This window comes from Tympanuchus pallidicinctus, unplaced genomic scaffold (genome assembly GCF_026119805.1).
Source record: "Tympanuchus pallidicinctus isolate F22 unplaced genomic scaffold, pur_lepc_1.0 scaffold21, whole genome shotgun sequence".
Classification (NCBI taxonomy): Eukaryota; Metazoa; Chordata; class Aves; order Galliformes; family Phasianidae; genus Tympanuchus; species Tympanuchus pallidicinctus.
In genome coordinates, this window is record NW_026294733.1 from 12,557,526 (window position 1) to 12,576,785 (window position 19,260).

Here is a 19,260-nt window from a genome sequence, read left to right on the forward strand (position 1 = left end):
GTGTATGAGATGTGGGCATAAATGCAGCCTCTGGTGGTCAGGAAAGGGTTGGTTTTGCAAAAACATGTGAAAGTCAAGCAGTGCTGTCAGAAGCAGATGTGTATAATTAGATATTCTTCATTTTTTTTAGCTCCCAGAGGAAGAAGAGGTTGGAAGAAATTCTATGCTGTGCTTAAAGGGACCATCCTTTATTTACAAAAGGTAACTGTGGTGGACTATCCCATTTGCTGTTTCATGCTGTCTCCAAAGCAGTCATTCTTTAGGAAGCCCATACATGCGAGTAGAGGTGAATCTATGTCGTAATGCATGCATGGACATAAACAGAACTCCTCCAGAGACCGGTATATAGAACTGGAGAATGCCATCATCTTTGATGGTGGTGTTCACACTGATGGTGCCATTCACAGCCTTAAAAGTGACTCATATAGGAGGAAATACGAAAGAGGAAATATAGAGGCTGGACTTGTGCAGATGTATAAGCAAGACATGTAAGTAAGCAGAGGATGCTGATGAGTAGAACATATATGGAACAGATGCAATAGGATGGAATTCAGGGAACTGAAGAGGCAGGTTGTCAGACCAATATTGTCCTGATTATTGTTCTGTTTGTTGGAATAGATCTGAGCATAATTATCTCTCATGAGTCTGATATGAACATCTCCCTGCTTAAAGCTCTTTGTCTTTGATTGGCTGCAAAGTGACACTTCCTGCACTCTGTTCCATAGAGTTTTCTCCAGCTCCCCAGTTCCATCGCCACCTTGAGTATAAAGACCAGGTCCTCTTGGGAAGCAGAGTCACCATGGAAGACCATTCCTGCATGCTATGGCATTCACCTTTCTGTCTTTGAAGGATGCTAGGAGGATTCCCATGGGTAGTCTTTCCTGTGGGAATATATAAGGAGCCTGGATAAGGCCTCACCTGAATGTTAGTGAGAGCCAGCCAGGGATGCCAAATGTGTGTTCGTCACGAAGCTGCATAACCCACTGAACTAGGTGTGAACTACTTCAGTTGCAAAAGCAGTGAAGTAACCCACTGAACTCACCTTGCTGAAACAGCACTCCCTGTGGGTAGATGTTCCTACGTATTGCAGTATTATCTCCAAAGCAATAAGAATAAACAAACACTGGATTATATAAGAGGCAGAAAGATCCTCAGGGCAGCATGGAATTATGACTCAGAGCTCCTAACACACCCCAATGTTTCTCGTGTTTTGCCAGATCCTATGGCACATGTCACAAAGCCAATGGAAATCTGGCAGCAGCTAATTGTAATTTGCTATGTGGTATTTGAACAGCCTTGTCACCCTCTCCTGCAGCTGAGGGAAGCTGCAGTGCACAAAACTTTTTCCAGCACTCTAAGCTTGGCCAACTTCAAGTCAGTGGCCCTCTTCTTACGGCCCAGAATTAGTGCAGGTGTGTGTGTAGAGTCCAGTGAAGGGATCCTCAAGCTGACCGTGGATTACACACAAGGGTTTATCTAGAACAAAACTGCAAGCACCTTTTGATTTTTTTGACAGTTTTTCTGCTGTTCTATCAGTATCACAGGAAGTAGTTGGATTTAAATGAATTTGGAGATCTTTTCAGTGTTTATAAATATCTAAAGGGTGGGAATCATGTGGATGGGGCCAGGCTCTTTTCAGTGCTGTCCTGCAAGACACAAAGGGCAACAGGCACAAACTGAAGCCCAGGAAGTTCCGTCTAAACACAAGAAAGAACTTCTTTACTTTGGGAGACAGAGCAAAAGAACAAACTTCTCACAGAGGTGGTGGAGTCTCCTCTGGATATATTCCAAACCCACCTGGACATTTTCCTGTGTAACCTGCTGTAGGGAAGTGGTTCAGCAGGGGAGTTGAACTCAGTGATCAGCAGAGGTCCTTCCCATACCTACAATTCTGTGATTCAGTAATTTTTCACCAGTCACTTTTAGGTCGTATCTCTTGGGATGAGTCTATTGAGGGAGCATACATTTTGAATGGAATACACTGTCAGGACACAATTTTCTTGCCAGTCTGGAACAAAATCTAGTTTGCTGAAGATTCTCTGACTGTTAGGACAACACTAGAAGAAGCCATGAGACAGAGTGTCATTGCTGCTGGTGGCGTGGGGGATTGGCTTTTTCTTTCTGTACATGGCAGGTGGTTGTCCAGACTGCTTCACTAACACAGCTTGTTTTGTTAGTGTTAGGAGTTTGCCATTTAAAAAGAGAGTGAGGATGAGATACACAGAGGTAAACGGCTGTTAGAAGGCTAATGTGTTTATCTTGGTGATCTTCAGAAGAAAATGGTTAAAAGACTGAGTGCTTTCTTTACCAGGAAGGGCTGAAGAAGCAAAACATGTCCCAAGGAAACCGCATAAGGAACAATAAAAAATTAATCTGAAGAAAATTTCAGCAAAGAATTTGAGCAAGGAGAGATTTCTTACTCGTGAGCTGCTGTTAGACTGCGTATGGACCTCCTAAAAGGACTCCCCGGGCTGGGTTTGGCTGTAGACACAGTATCCACTGGGCTTTGCAGAGGGAGGACAAAAAGATGAGGCCACAAAGACTAAGTCCTTGCACTGCAACTTCAGAGCATTTTTAGAATCACAACAGAGTGCTGTAAACTTCAACACACACTGTTGATTCCTAGTACAATTTCTTGCCTATGGGTAGTTTGCAGAGTTGCACAATACAGGAAGGAAACTGGGTGCTTGACTCCTAAGCTCTCAGTGGAAGATGCCTATAGATAAACATAACATAGAACCTGGCTCAAGCACAAGTCTCTCAGAAGAGATTTTCAAAACAGAGGAGAACTCACCTGCTTCCAGACACGTGGGGCTTGGTTCAGGCTCTTCCAACGTTTCGCTCATTCTGAGCCAAAGATCTCATCTTCAATAGGAAGCTGTCAGAAGGCAATGCAGGTAAGTCTTGAGGAACAAGCTGGCTAGAAGGGAGGCACAGAGAGAGGAGAGTGGGAAGAAGGGAGAGTGAAAGAGAGGGCTTGGGGAGATAGACACATAGAAAGAGGGAACAGAAAGATGCAGAGAGAGTGGGCATAGGGTAGGCCAAGAAGTGGTGGATGAGTAGAAGGCAGTCTGTTAGAAGCAGTTGAGGTAGCAGCCACAAACTTGCTGATGTAAAGATGTGGCATGTCATTGACTCGCCAGTGTTAATTTCTGGGTTAGCGTGTTCTAGCACAGCCTGCTGAAGCAATTGCTTGATTCCCTAAAGGGATGCAGCAGAGACTTGAGGAAGAAATGCAGGCTTGTGAGTAGGGCGCACCTCTCTTGCACTCTAATCCACAGTGAGCATTGATTCACTCTATGGCCTTTGGCAACTTACTTCAGCTCTGTGAAATGGGGATAATAGCCTTTAATCAGCACAGGTAGAGGAGTGTTGAGAGGAATGCAGAGGGTGCTTTTTGTGTGGAAGTACTGGAAGGGCTCTGGGTCCCAGTGCTTCCCACCACGGGGCAGTTCCCAGCGCTGCGCCGGACTGCAGATACGTTCCATGCAGACAGGCCTTGCTTGGAGTGCCGTGTTCCTGGCCAGACTGAACAGGGCTTAGCTTTCCTCATTGGAAACAGTGCATGCCAGCTGAAGAAAATGAGGAAAACCTCTTGCGAGCTGTAGTGTAAAATCCCTGTAGCTCTATGCCCATATTCAGTCACTGCCATTCAGATGGGAGGGCAGCAGAATCGACGGTGGGCTTTCACCCATCCAGGTGTCCTACAAACACACGTACAAGAGAGAGATGCCCTTTCTTGAAGAAAACTAACAGCAAGCTTCTACGAGCTGTGTCTCACTGCTCATGAGAGGGGGCAGCAGTGGAGAGACTGAACAAAGGCCATCGTGGAGCACTCCTATAGCAGAAAGTACGTCCAGGCAAGGGATGGTTGTGCATGTTCATGCAGAGCCTTTTATGCAGGAGGGACAGGTGAATGGGGAGTCTGTCTACATCATCAGCACTGAAGTTGAGAGCGAATGAAATGATTTTTGAGGGGCTGTGAAATCCCTCACACCCACACGTGGGCTCAGTCCTGGCAGAAGATGTCTCCAAAGCATTCTGAAGGTGGGATGACACTCAGCATCCCCCAGGCAGAGCAGGTCGCACCTTGCCTGCTGCCCCATGACAAGTGCTTATATGAACAGTGCAGGACACAGAAGGCATAAATTCAACAGCACTGTGGTACCACACTGATCTCTCTGCCTGAAAATATGTGGAAAAATAGCACCATAATTGGAAAAGATGAGAGTAAAACTTGCGTATGACAGCAGGGAGAAAGCATTGCCTGCAGTTCCTCCAAACATGGCAGGACATTGTTTATGTTTTAGTATATATCAATTTTCTTTGAAATTTAAGCCAGAATTCTTTCATTGGAAGCAACCATGTTACACTTAGGTTTTTGGACATTCCTTCAGCAGCATTTGCTTAAACACAAGCTTCCATTTCCATCAAAACTCAGGAAGATACTGAGGTAAGATGCAGAGAAGACTCTGGAGGCTTCAAAGCAGAACTCACCCACTTTGCTGGAGGGCAGTGGAATTATTCTGGTAGGGAGGCTGCACAGCAGTGTAAGTGCTGGGCACTGTGAAGGCTCCTGCTGACCACGTGGCATCACACAACCTTGGAGCTGCTTGTGGAGAATGCAGACACGGATCTCCCTGCCTCAGCAGCAGTACATATCTTGCTGAACTCTGCAGCACAGGCATTGAAATGAGCTTCCTGGCATGGCTGGCCTGTGCAGAAGTGAGCCTGCAGCACCATGCACTCCTGCGCACCTCGCCACCAGCAGGGAGGCACAAGGCAAAGAACCTGCTTGATTCAACCTGATGCAGATCGCGTGGGCCCAGGTGGTAGAAAAGATCTGGCTTTTCATTACACATCTACCGATCCCCATCAGCCTGGTGTCGGTAGAGGCAGCAATTGGTTTAGGGTAAAGATCTGCGTTAGTCAGACCAGCCTGTAGCTCTGGCAGTTTCTTGTTGCATGCTGTTAAGCCCAGCTACTCATACCACGTTTTCAGAAAGCTTATCCTGAAATAAGAGATCACGGCACTTCCAGTCTCTTTTTCTTCAGATCCCAGGAGTTTCAGCTTTGAAAAAGCATCCAGACTTGGATGTGTCCCTGTAGCATGGCAGTATGATCTCCCTCGTGCACCCATTTGCTGACAGGTGAACTAACGTATCACAGAATCACAGAATATCAGAGATTGGAAGGGACCTTGAAAGATCATCTAGTTCAGTCCCCCTGCTGGAGCAGGAACATCTAGATCAGGTCACACAGGTCCTCCTAAGTCAAAGTATTTGTTTTTCTTCCCTTAACGTCTCACTGCCCAATCCTCACTGCCCACTGCTACTGAAACCCTCAGTGTGACTCCTGCAATCAGCTCTGCCAAACTTAGACATAGAGCTGTGGCTTGCATTTCTGAGGAGCTCCAAAGCAAGTAACACTACAGTAGCACACTGCAGAAAGATTGTCTGTACCGTCCTTGGTGCAGCCCTTCTGAATGTCACACGGAACACAGGGAGCCTGCAGCACCCCTTCCTGTGCTGGAGAGCTATGGCTTCTCTTTGTGGTTTGCCCTCAAAAAGGCAGTTACCTGAGGCAGGAACCTGTGCCAGATTTTTCTGGGCCCTTTGTGCCATAGCATTTCTGTGCACAAAGCCAAGCATCACGCACAGTATAGCAGCCACCCTTCTAGTAGGGATGATTGCTCCAGAAAAGAAGGGAGGGAAAGACTTCAGAAGCCTGTTTCCCATCAGGAGCAAGGCTCTGGGGAGGCACATCCATGGGCTAGGGTGTGCTGGACCCTTGTGCTCTAAAGAGCTGCAGAGGGGAAACTAATGTGACCCAGCACCAAAGAACATCCTTACTGGCTGGGCTTGGCAACATCACGCAATACTGTAAGTTTGCACTGTAGGTAGGCTCTTCCAGAGATACCCTGCCCTGGTCTGGGCTCTGACACGGTCATTTCACAGCAGATTAAGTAGCCATCCAAAAAGGCAGTTCTGCCCACAGTTCTATGTGGCAGCACAGCCATACAACCACATCATGAGGCTAGTCAAGGTCAGGGAGCACAAACCTGCAGTTCTCACCAACCAGAGCTGAGTGTATGGGGGAGGTCAATTATGGTCAGGTTTTCTCACATCCACTTGTTCATCCTTCCACCCACCCACCCACCCATCCATCCACCCACCCACCCATCCATCCATCCATCCATCCATCCATCCTCCATCCATCCACCCACCCACCCATCCATCCATCCATCCATCCATCCACCCATCCATAGAATCATAGAATCATAGAATCACTAAGGTTGGAAAAGACCTAAAAGATCATCCAGTCCAACCGTTCACCTATTCCCAATAGCTCCCACTAAACCATGTCCCTCAATACAACATCCAGTCTTTCCTTGAACACCCCCAGGCTCGGTGACTCCACCACCTCCCTGGGCAGTCCGTTCCACTGCCTGACCACCCTTTCTGAACAGTAACACTTCCTAATGTCCAGCCTGAATCTCCCCTGCCGTAGCTTGAAGCCATTCCCCCTGGTCCTATCACTGATGACACGAGAGCAGAGGCCGACCCCCAGCTCACTGCAACCTCCCTTCAGGAAGTTATAGAGAGCAGTGAGGTCTCCCCTGAGCCTCCTCTTCTCCAGGCTGAACATTCCCAGCTCCTTCAGCCTCTCCTCATCAGCCCTGTGTTCCAGACCCCTCACCAGCTTTGTTGCCCTCCTTTGAACACGTTCCAGGGCCTCAATATCTTTCTTGCAGTGAGGGGCCCAAAACTGGACACAGCACTCGAGGTGCGGCCTCACCAGTGCTGAATACAGGGGAACAATCACCTCTCTGCTCCTGCTTGCAACACTGTTTCTGATGCAAGCCAGGATGCCATTGGCCTTCTTAGCCACCTGGGCACACTGTGGGCTCATGTTCAGCCGAGCATCAACCAATACCCCCAGGTCCATTTCCTCTACAACGTCCTCCAGCCACACCGCCCCAAGCCTGTAGCATCGCCTGGGGTTGTTGTGGCCGAAGTGCAGGACCCGGCATTTGGCCTTGTTGAAACTCATCCTATTGGCTTCAGCCCAGCTCTCCAGCCTGTCCAGATCCCTCTGTAGGGCCTCGCTACCCCCAGGCAGATCCACACTTCCAGCCAATTTGGTGTCATCTGCGAATTTACTGAGGGTGCACTCGATGCCCTCATCGAGGTCATCAATAAAGATATTGAAGAGGACAGGCCCCAGCATCCATCCATCCATCCACCCATCCATCCATCCATCCATCCATCCATCCATCCATCCATCCATCCTTCCACCCATCCATCCATCCATCCATCCATCCATCCATCCATCCATCCACCCATCCATCCATCCATCCATCCATCCATCCATCCATCCATGCATCCATCCATCCATCCATCCATCCATCCATGCATCCATCCACCCATCCATCCATCCATCCATCCATCCATCCATCCATCCATCCATCCACCCATCCATCCATCCATCCATCCATCCATCCATCCATCCATCCATCCATCCACCCATCCACCCATCCATCCATCCATCCATCCATCCATCCACCCATCCATCCATCCATCCACCCATCCACCCATCCATCCATCCATCCATCCACCCATCCATCCATCCATCCATCCATCCACCCATCCATCCATCCATCCATCCACCCATCCATCCATCCATCCATCCACCCATCCATCCATCCATCCATCCATCCATCCATCCACCCATCCATCCATCCACCCATCCACCCATCCACCCATCCATCCATCCATCCATCCACCCATCCATCCATCCATCCATCCATCCACCCATCCATCCATCCATCCATCCACCCATCCATCCATCCATCCATCCATCCATCCATCCATCCATCCATCCATCCATCCATCCACCCATCCATCATCTTGCCTCACTAGTGGACCAGATGTTGAGCCAGTGAGGGGCAGAGTGAGAGGGATTTTTTTTTTACTTTTCTAAGTAGCTGCATCTCCATCACTGGGAAAGCAAAGGGAGAGCACAGGGTTGACTACACTCTTCTTTTTCCTAAAAAGTGCCATGCCTGGATTTTCAGTATTGTTTTCTGTATGTTCATAAATGTATACACATATAGTTACTTCTGTACTCCCTGGCTGTGTGAAATTATCCTCCGAAAGGGAAAGTACAGCAAGAATACAGGGAGCACCATTACAGTTTATGAGTGTCTGTGTAACTAATTACATGAAAGAGCGTGCCAAAGTGTCACACACACGTGCCAAAGTGTCACACACACTCGAGGGAGGCCGAGTATGGACCAAGCATGTTCGGTCTGCCAGGTGCCCATGAAGCCCTCTGCGGGCTTGAAGCTGCACCTCGGCATGTGCTGTGCACAGAAGGTGAAACTCTGCAGAAGCCAGCCTGTCTCATGTCTTCCCCCAAAGCCTCAGGCATGTGCCGTGTTAGAGAGAACTATCGATAATTATGTTTAAAACTTTCATCTCCTTCTTCACATCTTCCCAGTGAACTTAATGATGGAAGAAGTTGCCAGATGTTAATTATTATCATTATCAGCTCCTAGCATTTACTGTACAAAGCAGTGCTTTTCCTGGTCTCGGTACTCTGTGATTACAGCACACAGAGAAAGGCAGGTTCATTAAAGTAGCCCACAAATGTTAGCACAGTCATTATCCAATTAACGTTCCTTCTTCACAGGATGAATACAAACCTGACAAAGACCTCTCTGAAGTGGATCTGAAAAATGCCATCCGTGTGCACCACGCCTTAGCCACAAAAGCCTCTGACTACAGCAAGAAGTCCAATGTGCTCAAGCTGAAGACAGCCGACTGGAGAGTCTTCCTCTTCCAGGCTCCGTAAGTACAGCTCCAGCTGCCAGCACGGCCTCTGCTGCGCCGTCAGCTCACACGTGGGGGCAGGGCACGACGGAGGTGAAGGGCTGAGGAGGGACGTGACTTCCTCTCCCGTTTCAAAATGTGCTTTGAATACCACCCAAAAGTGACACGCCAGTGCTAGCTGTGGGGTGCCCACGCAGAGCTGACCTTGCCAAACTGCAAGCAGCTGGGACTGCAGCTGCCGGCCAGCCTGAAACCACCGCTGGGCCTCCAGATGCTGCCCCGCTGTCTGCAGTGTGGGTGCGTCCTCACTGCAGCTCTCCTGATTGATGTGTGCTGTCAGTCTGCAGAAAGGAGAAAATCCACAAGGTGCGATGAACCAAGGAGCTGACAGTTCTCATCGGCCTCTGATGGGAAAAGTGCTAAAGATCATTAACGAACTCCTCAGCCAAGCCATTTCTTCTTCTTTCCTTAGTCTGTTACAGAGGAAAGCTGCTTTATTAAGAAGTGTCAGGTGTGGTTGAGTTGTCTCCTGCTTGATGCTTCCGTTGCCGCCAGCTGCCATCAGGGAGCTTGGCTTGAAGCTGGGGTGGGGCATTAGCGTCAGGGTACGGCTATGGCATCTGGATTTCTGCAGGGAAAGCCCACCTGAAGCCTGCTGGGAGCAGTGCTAAACTGGTCTGATGAGAAACCCTGGACTGGGTCCCATGAGCATCTAAGGGCTTCATGTTTCAGGGGACCTCTGCTGTGTGGCTCCAAAGAGTGAAATGCCCACCAGCCACCAGCCCCTGCCCAGCTCCTATAACTGGAGCTGCCAAGGAGGGCAGGACTCTCAGGGACAGCCCTGCAAAACAGCCAGTTAGCCAGTGTGTTCCCCTTCACAAGGTGACAGCCCAGGAATGGATGCAAAGCAAGGGCAAAGGTGGCTCCAGGGCTGTCTGGAGCCAGTCTTGTTTAGGAGCACTTAGAGACTGCCTTCTCATCTCCTTTGTAACAGAAGTAAGGAAGAAATGCTCTCTTGGATCCTGCGAATCAACCTTGTTGCTGCCATTTTCTCTGCCCCAGCCTTCCCAGCTGCAATCTGCTCCATGAAGAAGTTCTGCCGCCCACTTCTGCCTTCGTCCATGACCAAGCTGTGTCAGGTAAAGTGTGAGAGGAGCTGCAATGCAATGCCTGGTGCTCAGGCATAAGCACACAGCTCAGGCTGAGCACATCTGCAGCTCCTCCAGCTCTGCCTGGCTGACGCGTGCAGGTGCTCAAAGCAGCACACACTGTCTACAAGGCAGGAGCAGGCAAGTAGAGTGGGTGATTTGGACAAACCATGGTGAATTTTGGTGTGTGGATGATGCCTCCTTTGCAGTGAACATAAATGATCGCTATGCATGCACACTCACCTGTACGGTTGTTGGTCTTGTTTATTGCTTGCTGTCCAGCACATCCCAGCAGCTTTCTGTTGAGCAGGGTTGAACCAACAACTGCTGCTGAATCCAGCAGGCCCTGTTCTTTCATAACATGGCACCCAGAGGTGGCAACCTGTTCTTTCTCAGGCTGGAAAGCTACAGAGCCTGAGAGTCCCTCTGATGGGGAAGGTTTGCTGAGTGTGGGGCACAGCGCAGCAGAGCATGGCTCTGTTAGCCAAGTGCAGTGGGCAGCTGCCACCTGAAGAGCAGCTCTTGTTTGCAGTGTCTGGGGAGCACCGAACATTCCAAGCAGGGGGGACACACTGCCCTCAGCAAAGGAGAAGGGAGAGGCCATCCTGAAAGGATCTGGGTAGGGATGCAGCTCTGCCTTCTGAGCAGGTGTCAGAGCCCAGACTGGGAGGGTGCTTTCTCTCCAGAGGGCACAGATGCACAGGCTCTGAAGGCACTGCCTGCATATTGAAGGATGCAGAGATTTCATGTTTGTGATGTCCAGGTGCTGGCACATGAGTTTTGATCTTCCTCAGGTACCTGTGCTTCAGCTGCTCGTTACCAGATGAATTTACAAATACGCTGCGTGCCCTGGGCTGCATCCTTCAGGGCGTACATCCTTGCAGACACAGGTCCCACACCAACAGGCAGGTGGTGCACTCCTACATTTTAATACCTGACATGCTTCTCTTGGCAGGAGGAACAGCTGAGGTCTCATGAAAATAAAATGAAGCAGATTGCAGACGAATTAGCGGAGCATAAATCACATCCTGTAGAGAAGAGCCTCAAGTCAAAAGAGGCTGAAGAGTACAGGCTCAAAGAACATTACCTAATTTTTGAGGTAAAGGAACTTTCATCTTTTCTGTGAAAAATGATATCTTGGCTGACTGAGGAGAACTGAGAACTCTGGAGTGGGTGCTGTGAGCCAGGGGGAGTGAGAGGAGAGGACTCAGGGGCTGGATGCGTGCTGTGTGACAGTGATAAGCCTCACCGTTTTCCTTTAAATCTAAAAAAAGAATGAACAGACATTGCCTCTGTGATTTCTAACCTGAGGAGGGGAAAACTGATGAGAGAAATGAAATCTTCCTTTATTGTGATGGAACGTGAAATTTCCTCAGGTCCTAAATAAGGGAGTAATTCAATCCTCAGTGTTCCTCAGCAGTTTTCAGCAACATAATAAAAAAGCCATGGGAAATGAGTCTTGTTTTGCTGCAGCTGTTTCTGTAAATAAAGCCAAAAGCAGCATTACAGGTGATTACAGAGTTTTTGAGGGTGCGTGGAGCTCAGCCTAAATGCTCTGCAAAGCATTTAATGGGAGAAATGGAATCTTTGATTCCAGACAGAGTTGAGCACAAGATAGGAATCCTGACACAGAGGCACTGGGGAAGGGACTGCTGGAGGCAGGAGTTTAGGCTATTCCCTGCATTAGCCTGGGCTGAGGGGCATTTTCTGGCCGTCTCTTGAAAATCTGTTGGCCGCACTCTGGGTCTCCACCACCCTCTTGAAGAAAGATCATCTTGTCATCTCCAGCCTGAATCTGCAGTGCCATAGTTTGTGGCCGCTGTGTTTGTGCCAGCCCTCCAGATAGCTGCCTGCAGCCGCCCCATTTTGCAGACATTTTGTTTTCAGTGCCTGCAAAAGGGAAGCCTCCGTCCAAGCTTTTCAGTCTGCAAGAAGCTGGCACTTCCAGAGCGTGATGCATCTCGTCAGTTTCATGAGATGTGCTCTAGAAATGCTTGTTTCCCTGTGGTGACAGAGAAGCGAGTGTAGGCTTCCTTTGAGATATTAGAATAAAGGAGTGGGGTGTTACATAAGTCTGTAAAAAGAGGTCCCATCTAGTGTTGGAATAACAGTGTCAGGCAGAGGAGATGCCTGCAACAGCAGAGAGCGATGAGGGCATGACTTAGGAGTGAGGATCACTTTGTGGATGGAAGCAATGTGGGTAGAGGGATTCGTACCAACTGAGTGAAGCTCTCTGTGCGCTCAGTGCAGACGTTGTCATGGAGTTCCCAGAAGGGCAGGAAGGAGTGTGGAGACTCTGAATGTCCTGAGGCAGGAAGGAGTGGATCTGTTGTCTGCATCTGCCTCCAGTGCACACCTGAAACAATCAGAGCTGCACTCAAGACCTGTCAGAGCAGCAGGAAAGGCTTGCACAGCCATCCCCTTTCTGATCAGCCTTCTCAGGCTTTGCTTGGAGCAGGCATTGTAGGGCAAGAATAGTGGGGTGCTGACAATATGGAATGTGTTTTCCTGCAGTAGCAGATGGCATTGCCACAGCTTTCCACGCATGGCCTGTCCCTGTTCACAGGCTTTCTGTCTGTTCCCTCTCCCCCTGCAGAAAAGTCGCTACGAGACATACATCAACCTGCTGTGCATGAAGATCAAAGTCGGGACAGATGACTTGGAGAGAATTGAAACCAGCTTCTTCAAGGTGGAAGCTGACGACATTGCTTTGCGGAAGACGCATTCCAGCCCTTCTCTGAGCCAAGGGCATATGTCTGTTAGCTGTAAGGTGGAAAAGGACATAATAGAGCAGAACACTTAACAAGGAACGTGCATGCAGGGGGAATGAACCGGCGGTGCTTTGCGCTCCTGGACTAGATCAATGAGCACAATTTTATCTAGGAAATCATACAAACAAAACCATAGAAGTGTATGACACGGTGACTGCTCTAGTGAAAGAAGTCAAAGAAGCTTTAGTTGACACTCCTTGGCAACGCTCTGGCATTTCAGCATCATAGATACTCCGTCTCTTCTTTGTCCCCAACAGCACCAGTGGCTTTTCTTTCCCTCTTACCGCAGCCTGCACAATAAAGGGACACGTTTATTCTCCAGGGCCCGGTTGCTCTCTCCCACCAGCCCTCCTTCCTCCTCCCTGGAGTTTCCACCGGTTCCCGTCCGCAGTTCCCAGCAGCGCAGAAACTCGGCGGACGCATCGGGCTCTGTGGCAGCAGCAGTGCTGTGGGAGCAGGGCTCAGAGCAGCGGGAGCAGCTGGTGCTGGGCAGGACGCATCGCAGCGGGGTCGTTCTGTGAGATCCTCACTGACCACGCGAGAGGCATCTCCAGCACAGCGCGTGGGAAAGGCTCCTGCCCGCGGCAGGAGAGACCTGAAGTGCCCTCTGTCACCTTATCCTTTTTATATATATATAAATATATATACATATGAATATATATATAAATAGATATATATATATATAAGGAGACTTTAATGTGGGTTTTTAACCTCAGTGTGCAAGAGAAGTTAAGCTGCCCGGAGAAGACACTGGGGACCATGGAGAGCCTGAACAGTCCATCTGGACATCTGCAAAAATCCAGTAGCCTACATTTGCTTTTGGTTTCTTTTTTTCCTTTTTCTTCCCACTCAGATGGAAATCCCACCTGGCTTTGCTGCGAAACAGCGCTCTCCTGTTCCTGCTTGTTCAGACAGAGTGGCCAAGTGGCTATTGACCGTCCACAGCTTTGGGTTCGAGGCGTAGTGGGAGCCATGCTTCAGGTCCAGCTGAACCTTTGTGTGCGGGAGCAGTTCTGGCTGCCCATCGGTGTCCTACTTCCTCCATTCTGCGATCCATATGCTATGCTCTTTTCAAGGGGCTTGTGTTTCCATTCCTTTCTGCTGCCTGTGGTTCGATGATTTACCGTCGTACTGGAAATGATTCCACTGCATTTCAGTGCCACAACTGTCCTCCCACACCTTGTTTATTTATTTTGCTGTTTGGTTTTGTCCTTTATCTCAGATTGCTTTTCTTTCCCCTAGGTGTTAACCAAGCTCCAGTTTTGAAGGATCCTGTAGCTGCTAACTACAGTCATTTATTGTTAATATTTTGCAGCACTATTTAAACAAAGAAAACAAGATTTGTTTGGATCTTCAACAATGGAGAGCCTATGGACTACTGTTTTCCATGATGGCTCTTACTACTAAAAACCTCCACCCAATTTTATCACCTCTTCTTTTATCTCTCCGTTTCTTTGTACAGTTTGGTAGTTTATTTGAAATGATGCACTAAGAATCATGTTAAAAAGAATAACAATAAAGCTGAATCTGTTGGTAAAGAGAATTGGTTTGAAATGTGGTTCCAGTGTGTGCTGGCTTTGCGGGTCCTAGATGGCCACATGCACACAGGTCTCCATCAGCTCCTGCAAAGAGGAAGCTGAGCCCTATGGACAGCACCAGAAAGCAGCAATGCCTTTCTACGAGTGGAGCGTTGCACATCTGTGCTTTGGATGCTCGTGCTGTGGCTGGATGGCTCAGCAGTGGAGCTGGTGAGGCAGATGGGCTGCTTGAGCAACGTTCAGGTAACTCTTCCCCCAGTCTGGCCCATCCCTGGTCTGTCTGTCCTCGCACAGCCTGGAGGTTTTGGGGAGGAGAAAGATGCCAACATCTGCACCAGCGGTTGGAGATGCTTTGGATACTGTGCTCAGAGGAGCCCTTGCCAACACTGAGCTGTTTCTCCAACGCATTGCACTCTTTGCTGTGTTAGACAAGAGCCAGCATCCCTTGTTCTGGAGACCTCCAAGACACTGCTGGTGCTGGAGATGCCTCTGACTCAGTGAGAGCCATGGGGAACTTCAAGCCCAACTCCTGTTCTGCATAATCCCAGGTAATATTTGGTACCTCACCCTGTCCTTTCTGGCCATCCCCTCCAGAAGGCAGTGCCATCTCCGTGTGCCTGAAGAAGCCACCAAGAGCTATTCAGTCCTCAAGCTGAAAGCGCCATTTTGCCATCCTCGGACAGGAGTAAGTTGCAGAGAGGAGCAGGGTCTGGCGAAGCCTTCTCTGAGCACCAGGAAAGGGCCTCAGAGCTGTGGGGTCCTGACCCAGTGGATGTGACACCCTCAGCCCAGGAGTTTTACCTGTGCTTGATGACTGTCCTGATACACAAGTGCATATGCCTTTACAGTTGTTCTGAGCATCTTACCTACCAGAGGGCACACTGCCAACAGCTTTGCCCAGAGGCTCTGCAATCCCAAAGCTAAGGTCCCATGTTCCTCTGCTGCCTGCGTCACCCCATCTGCATCTGCAAAGCAGTTCCACCCTCTGGGAGAGGCAGCATCGTGCATGCGGAGCAGCGCTGGCAGGACGTGCCAGAGGCTCCCCCCACCTGTGAAAATTGCTCTAAAATATTTATGGCTAAACCCTAGCAATACACGTGGCTGGAGATGAGGGCTCTAATAATAGAGCAGCGAGGGATGAAGGAGAGAGATGCAGGCTTCCTTCAGAGGCAATAGGAGAGAAAATTGAGGTAGCGTAACTGCCTCCAAATATAGAACACGATTACGGAAGCAAGGGACACACTGAGCAAGAAATCACTGCAAGAAATCGTGAGTCTGCCATGGCTCAGAGCTTCTGATAGGTACTGAGCATCACAGAGGCCTGAAAAAATGGGGCAGTAACACACCTCCCCCTAAAGGACCCACCTAGCCCTTTTTTGTGGCTGCTTTCCACGGGGATCCTCCCCCTGGGGCATCCCCCATGCCTGGGACGGGGTCAGGAGCTCTCTGCCCACTCCTGTCGGGCTGATACGACCTCAGGAATTGTGCTTCCCATGAACACACTGTATTCCCTGGGGTTGCCCTGTGTGGGAGCTAGCCAGCCAGCCTTGCCCTGCAAGATCTAAAGAAGAAATGTGGTTGTGGATGGGAGCACAGCACGAACCCCCCGGTCTGCAGGTGAAGACACCTGAATAGGGGTTGGACAGGGGTCCCTGCCTGCCCCAGCAGCTGGGTTCTGTGCGTGGCCCTTGCTACAGTCCCCCACTGCCCCCAGATTGCCTTAGATCAATGCCGCCCACAGATTGTTATTTCTTATTTTATTTATAATATAAAAAATGTTCAAGTGTTAAACAGTCTAGAGTTCTGACATTCAGACAATCCAGAGCAAACTTTGACAATCATCTTATGACAAATTAGCAGAGTTTTCTATCTGATCCCATCATGGGTGAGGAATAGAGGGTTTAGTTACTTTATTGCTAAAAGTTAAATGAAATACACTGTCAATTGTTGTATTATCTTCTCAGTCACAGCTTCACCATGCATCCAATCTACAGTATCTGAAATGCAAAGGACATGCAGAAGTAAAAATATAAAAAGAAAAAAGTCAGGCTACAATGTAAACAGGTTTGCTGCAGAGAACTGAGGAGAGAGGGGCACCTCCACGGGGATGCTCTGCCACCGGACACACAGGACTGTCTCTTTGCGCCACAGAGCCAACGGGCAGAGCTGCTCCGGGTTTGGAAACGCGACGTCTGTCGCCGAGAGCAAGATGTGACGATAACAACCGCCTTCACGACGCACGGCACGGCGGTACAGAGGAACCCCCTTGCTGGGCTGCCCCCGGGGGGCCGCTGCCCTTCCGAGCGTCTGCAAGCGGGGCCAGAGCCAGGCACCAGGGCAGCACGGCCAGCGGCTCCCAGGCGTGGCTCCAAGCACAGCGCATGGAGAACTGCAGCTCGCACAGCACCGTGGCCATGGGGACACCGCGGGCAGCACGGCACCGGGTCCTGGGCGGCACCGGAACCGCCGTGCGCTGCGCCGCCGCCCATCCACCAGGGCAGGCGCAGCGATGCGGGCCGAGCCGTACGGAACGGGGCTGCGCCTCGCCGCAGTCACACAAACGTCCCACGCATTGGACTACCGACCTGTGCCAACCCAACTTTGGACCCAGGGAAAAGAGCCAAAGATTGAGAGCTATTTGTTAAGGGCTGCTGCTGCACGGTTTCATTTTCTCCTCCTACCTGTGCGGCAAAAGAAACATCGTTTCTGCATTTCGGGATGGTGCTGTTGGATTTCTATTTCTCCCGATTTAAGCAAAAATACAAGTATTTTACAGGGCAAGACAGATCCCCATCAGACATGGTAATGGAAATGCTCCCACTCATGTCCTTGGTGTGTGTTAAACAATACCTTAAAGAACAAGATCGTTAATAGCAGGGTACGGGGCAGAGTGGCGAGGCTGTTTTCTTCCGACGGAAGAGCACCCTTGTGACAGGTCGTCTCCCAAACAAAAATCTATGATCTTAAAAATGCTACTGAAACAGAATCCTCGGCATGAATCCCAGCACTAGCATACAGCAAAAGGCACCACGATAGTTTTTGTTTCTATTTTTAAGTAGTCAAAAATTGGCCCACCTTTTTTTTTTTTAACTTTATTGTTTGTTTTCGTTTCTTCTTTTTTTTTTTTACTTTTTTTTTTTTTTTTCTCGGAAGCTGTAAATCAAGACATTACATATAAATAGAGATTCCCTATAAAAAAGTCATCGCCGTTAGCTATTATAAGACAACTTTGCTAAAATGAAAATAAAACATTTTATTTGTTATATTTTTTTTTCTCTTTTATATAAAATAAAAATATTTATTTTTGTCTCGTGTTTGTTCCGCCTCCCTCCGCCGCCTCCCCTGTGCGGTGCGTCTGCCGGGCGCCTAGAGGGGGTCGGGCTCTCGTTTGGGCGTCGTGTGCGCCAGGCTGCTGCGCCCGCTGCCCCCGTGGGCGCTGTGCCGGCTGTACGGGTGCTGAGTCCGGCTGTCGCCCGGCCGGTGGAGCGGCGGCGACTCTGTGTTTGTCGCCTCATTGTTCTGAGTGCTTAGGAAGGGCGTGCTCTCGGCCACCAGCTCCTCATCAGACTCGCTGTAAGAGGCGCTGCTGAAGGAGAAGGAGTCCCGGACAGCTCTGGCTCTGTGGGGGACGTGCCCGTTCAGTTTGGACTTTTTCCACCGCCTGTTGCTGCTGGCTGTTTTCTTTGGCTGCTCTAGCGCTGTGACGTACTCCTGCGTCGTCTCGTATTCGTCGTCCTCCGTGATGCGGAAGGGGCTGGAGGGCAGGCTCCCCATGCTGTCGTTCAGGTAGGTCTTCCTTTGGTAGTAGCTGTCGTAGCGCTGCGTGTCCTGGAAGGGCAGTTGGTACCGCCGCAGCAGGGGCTGCTGCTCCTCCACGCGGAAGCTGATGGGGGCTGCTGGCGGCAGGGAGACGGCGTGCGCGGAGTTGGGGGAGGTGATCTCGAAGGTGGGCACCTGTGCCGCCATCGAGTAGTGGAAGTCGACGGGCGACAGGCGTGCTGGTGTGGTCAGGGCCGACACGTACCTGAGAAAGGAACAGCTCCATTGGACACTGAGCAGCCCACAGCCCGGGGCGGCTCGGGGCGAGCACAGCACGGCCATCAGGACTGAGCCTTACCCAGGACATCACAATTCCCACCCACTGGTTGCCCACGTTTCCTTCTGCTCCCTCTGCAATTGTCACACTTACCCAGGGAAGGGCCCCAAGAGGTCTTCACATGCTGAAGTCTGGGTACTGCTTCACCTAACTTTGCAAAAATCTTCCATACAAAAGGCCTCTACAAGCCTTCATCTACACTACATGAGCACGGTGGCTCAGTGGTCTGGCCCCTCTCTGTACAGGCCTTCCTTTGGCATCACCTCCTTTAAGTAGCGGTTTTGTTTTTCACTCAGTAAAGCCAGTGTGCATTGTCTCCACTCATTTCAGCCTGCTCCCACTCCCTGGGTTTCCCTATCATGTCTCATGAAGTCTGAGATGTCTGCAGGCCATCTGAACGGACCAGGAAAAGAAACAAGAGAACAGCTTGCCTTTGCTGGACCAGTCCAGTCCCACCGTTTTGAGGGGAAATGCTTGGAACTGGTTAGATGGCCACCCAGGTTGCAGCACCATGGAGATGTGCTTCTGCAACAGCAGGAGCCAGGCCCACGAAGAGAACGGCTGACAGTGTCCCAGATCTGAGTCACACTGAACCCGTCCCCAGGCTGCAGACAAGCAGCATGTCTGTTCCCCATCCCACCCAGAGGTATTGGAGGACTTGCTCCTCGCCCTAAGGATCACGATGAGGCTCAGCCTTGGCTTGAGCTGTGTCCCAGCTATTTGCCTCCCCCTCTGCCAGGGCCTCGGCTGTACTCACCACCCGGTAGCTCAGCCAGATTTAATTCACCAGCTGTAACAAGATATTTTCAGCTGCTCCCAAACCTGTGCACGAAACCTACATGGCCTCCTGCTTAGCAGGGGCACCTGTGCAAA

The 19,260-nt window shown here is 50.1% G+C and overlaps 2 protein-coding genes across 6 annotated transcripts in view; one reads left to right on the forward strand and one right to left on the reverse strand.

The window, feature by feature from the left end:
* Positions 1-13,239, forward strand: part of PSD2 (pleckstrin and Sec7 domain containing 2) — a 73,319-nt gene extending 60,080 nt beyond the window's left edge. For both annotated transcript variants that reach the window (XM_052684499.1, XM_052684498.1), the window contains exons 12-16: positions 131-201; positions 8,695-8,852; positions 9,829-9,973; positions 10,938-11,081; positions 12,579-13,239. In XM_052684499.1, the coding sequence (XP_052540459.1) occupies positions 131-201; positions 8,695-8,852; positions 9,829-9,973; positions 10,938-11,081; positions 12,579-12,785 (725 nt within the window). In that variant the 3' untranslated portion in view covers positions 12,786-13,239. The remainder of the gene's footprint in view (positions 1-130; positions 202-8,694; positions 8,853-9,828; positions 9,974-10,937; positions 11,082-12,578) is intronic.
* Positions 13,240-16,070: 2,831 nt separating this feature from the next.
* Positions 16,071-19,260, reverse strand: part of NRG2 (neuregulin 2) — a 151,276-nt gene continuing 148,086 nt past the window's right edge. For all 4 annotated transcript variants that reach the window (XM_052684503.1, XM_052684504.1, XM_052684501.1 and 1 more), the window contains one exon: positions 16,071-18,315. In XM_052684503.1, coding sequence (XP_052540463.1) covers positions 17,658-18,315 — 658 coding nt within the window. In that variant the 3' untranslated portion in view covers positions 16,071-17,657. The remainder of the gene's footprint in view (positions 18,316-19,260) is intronic.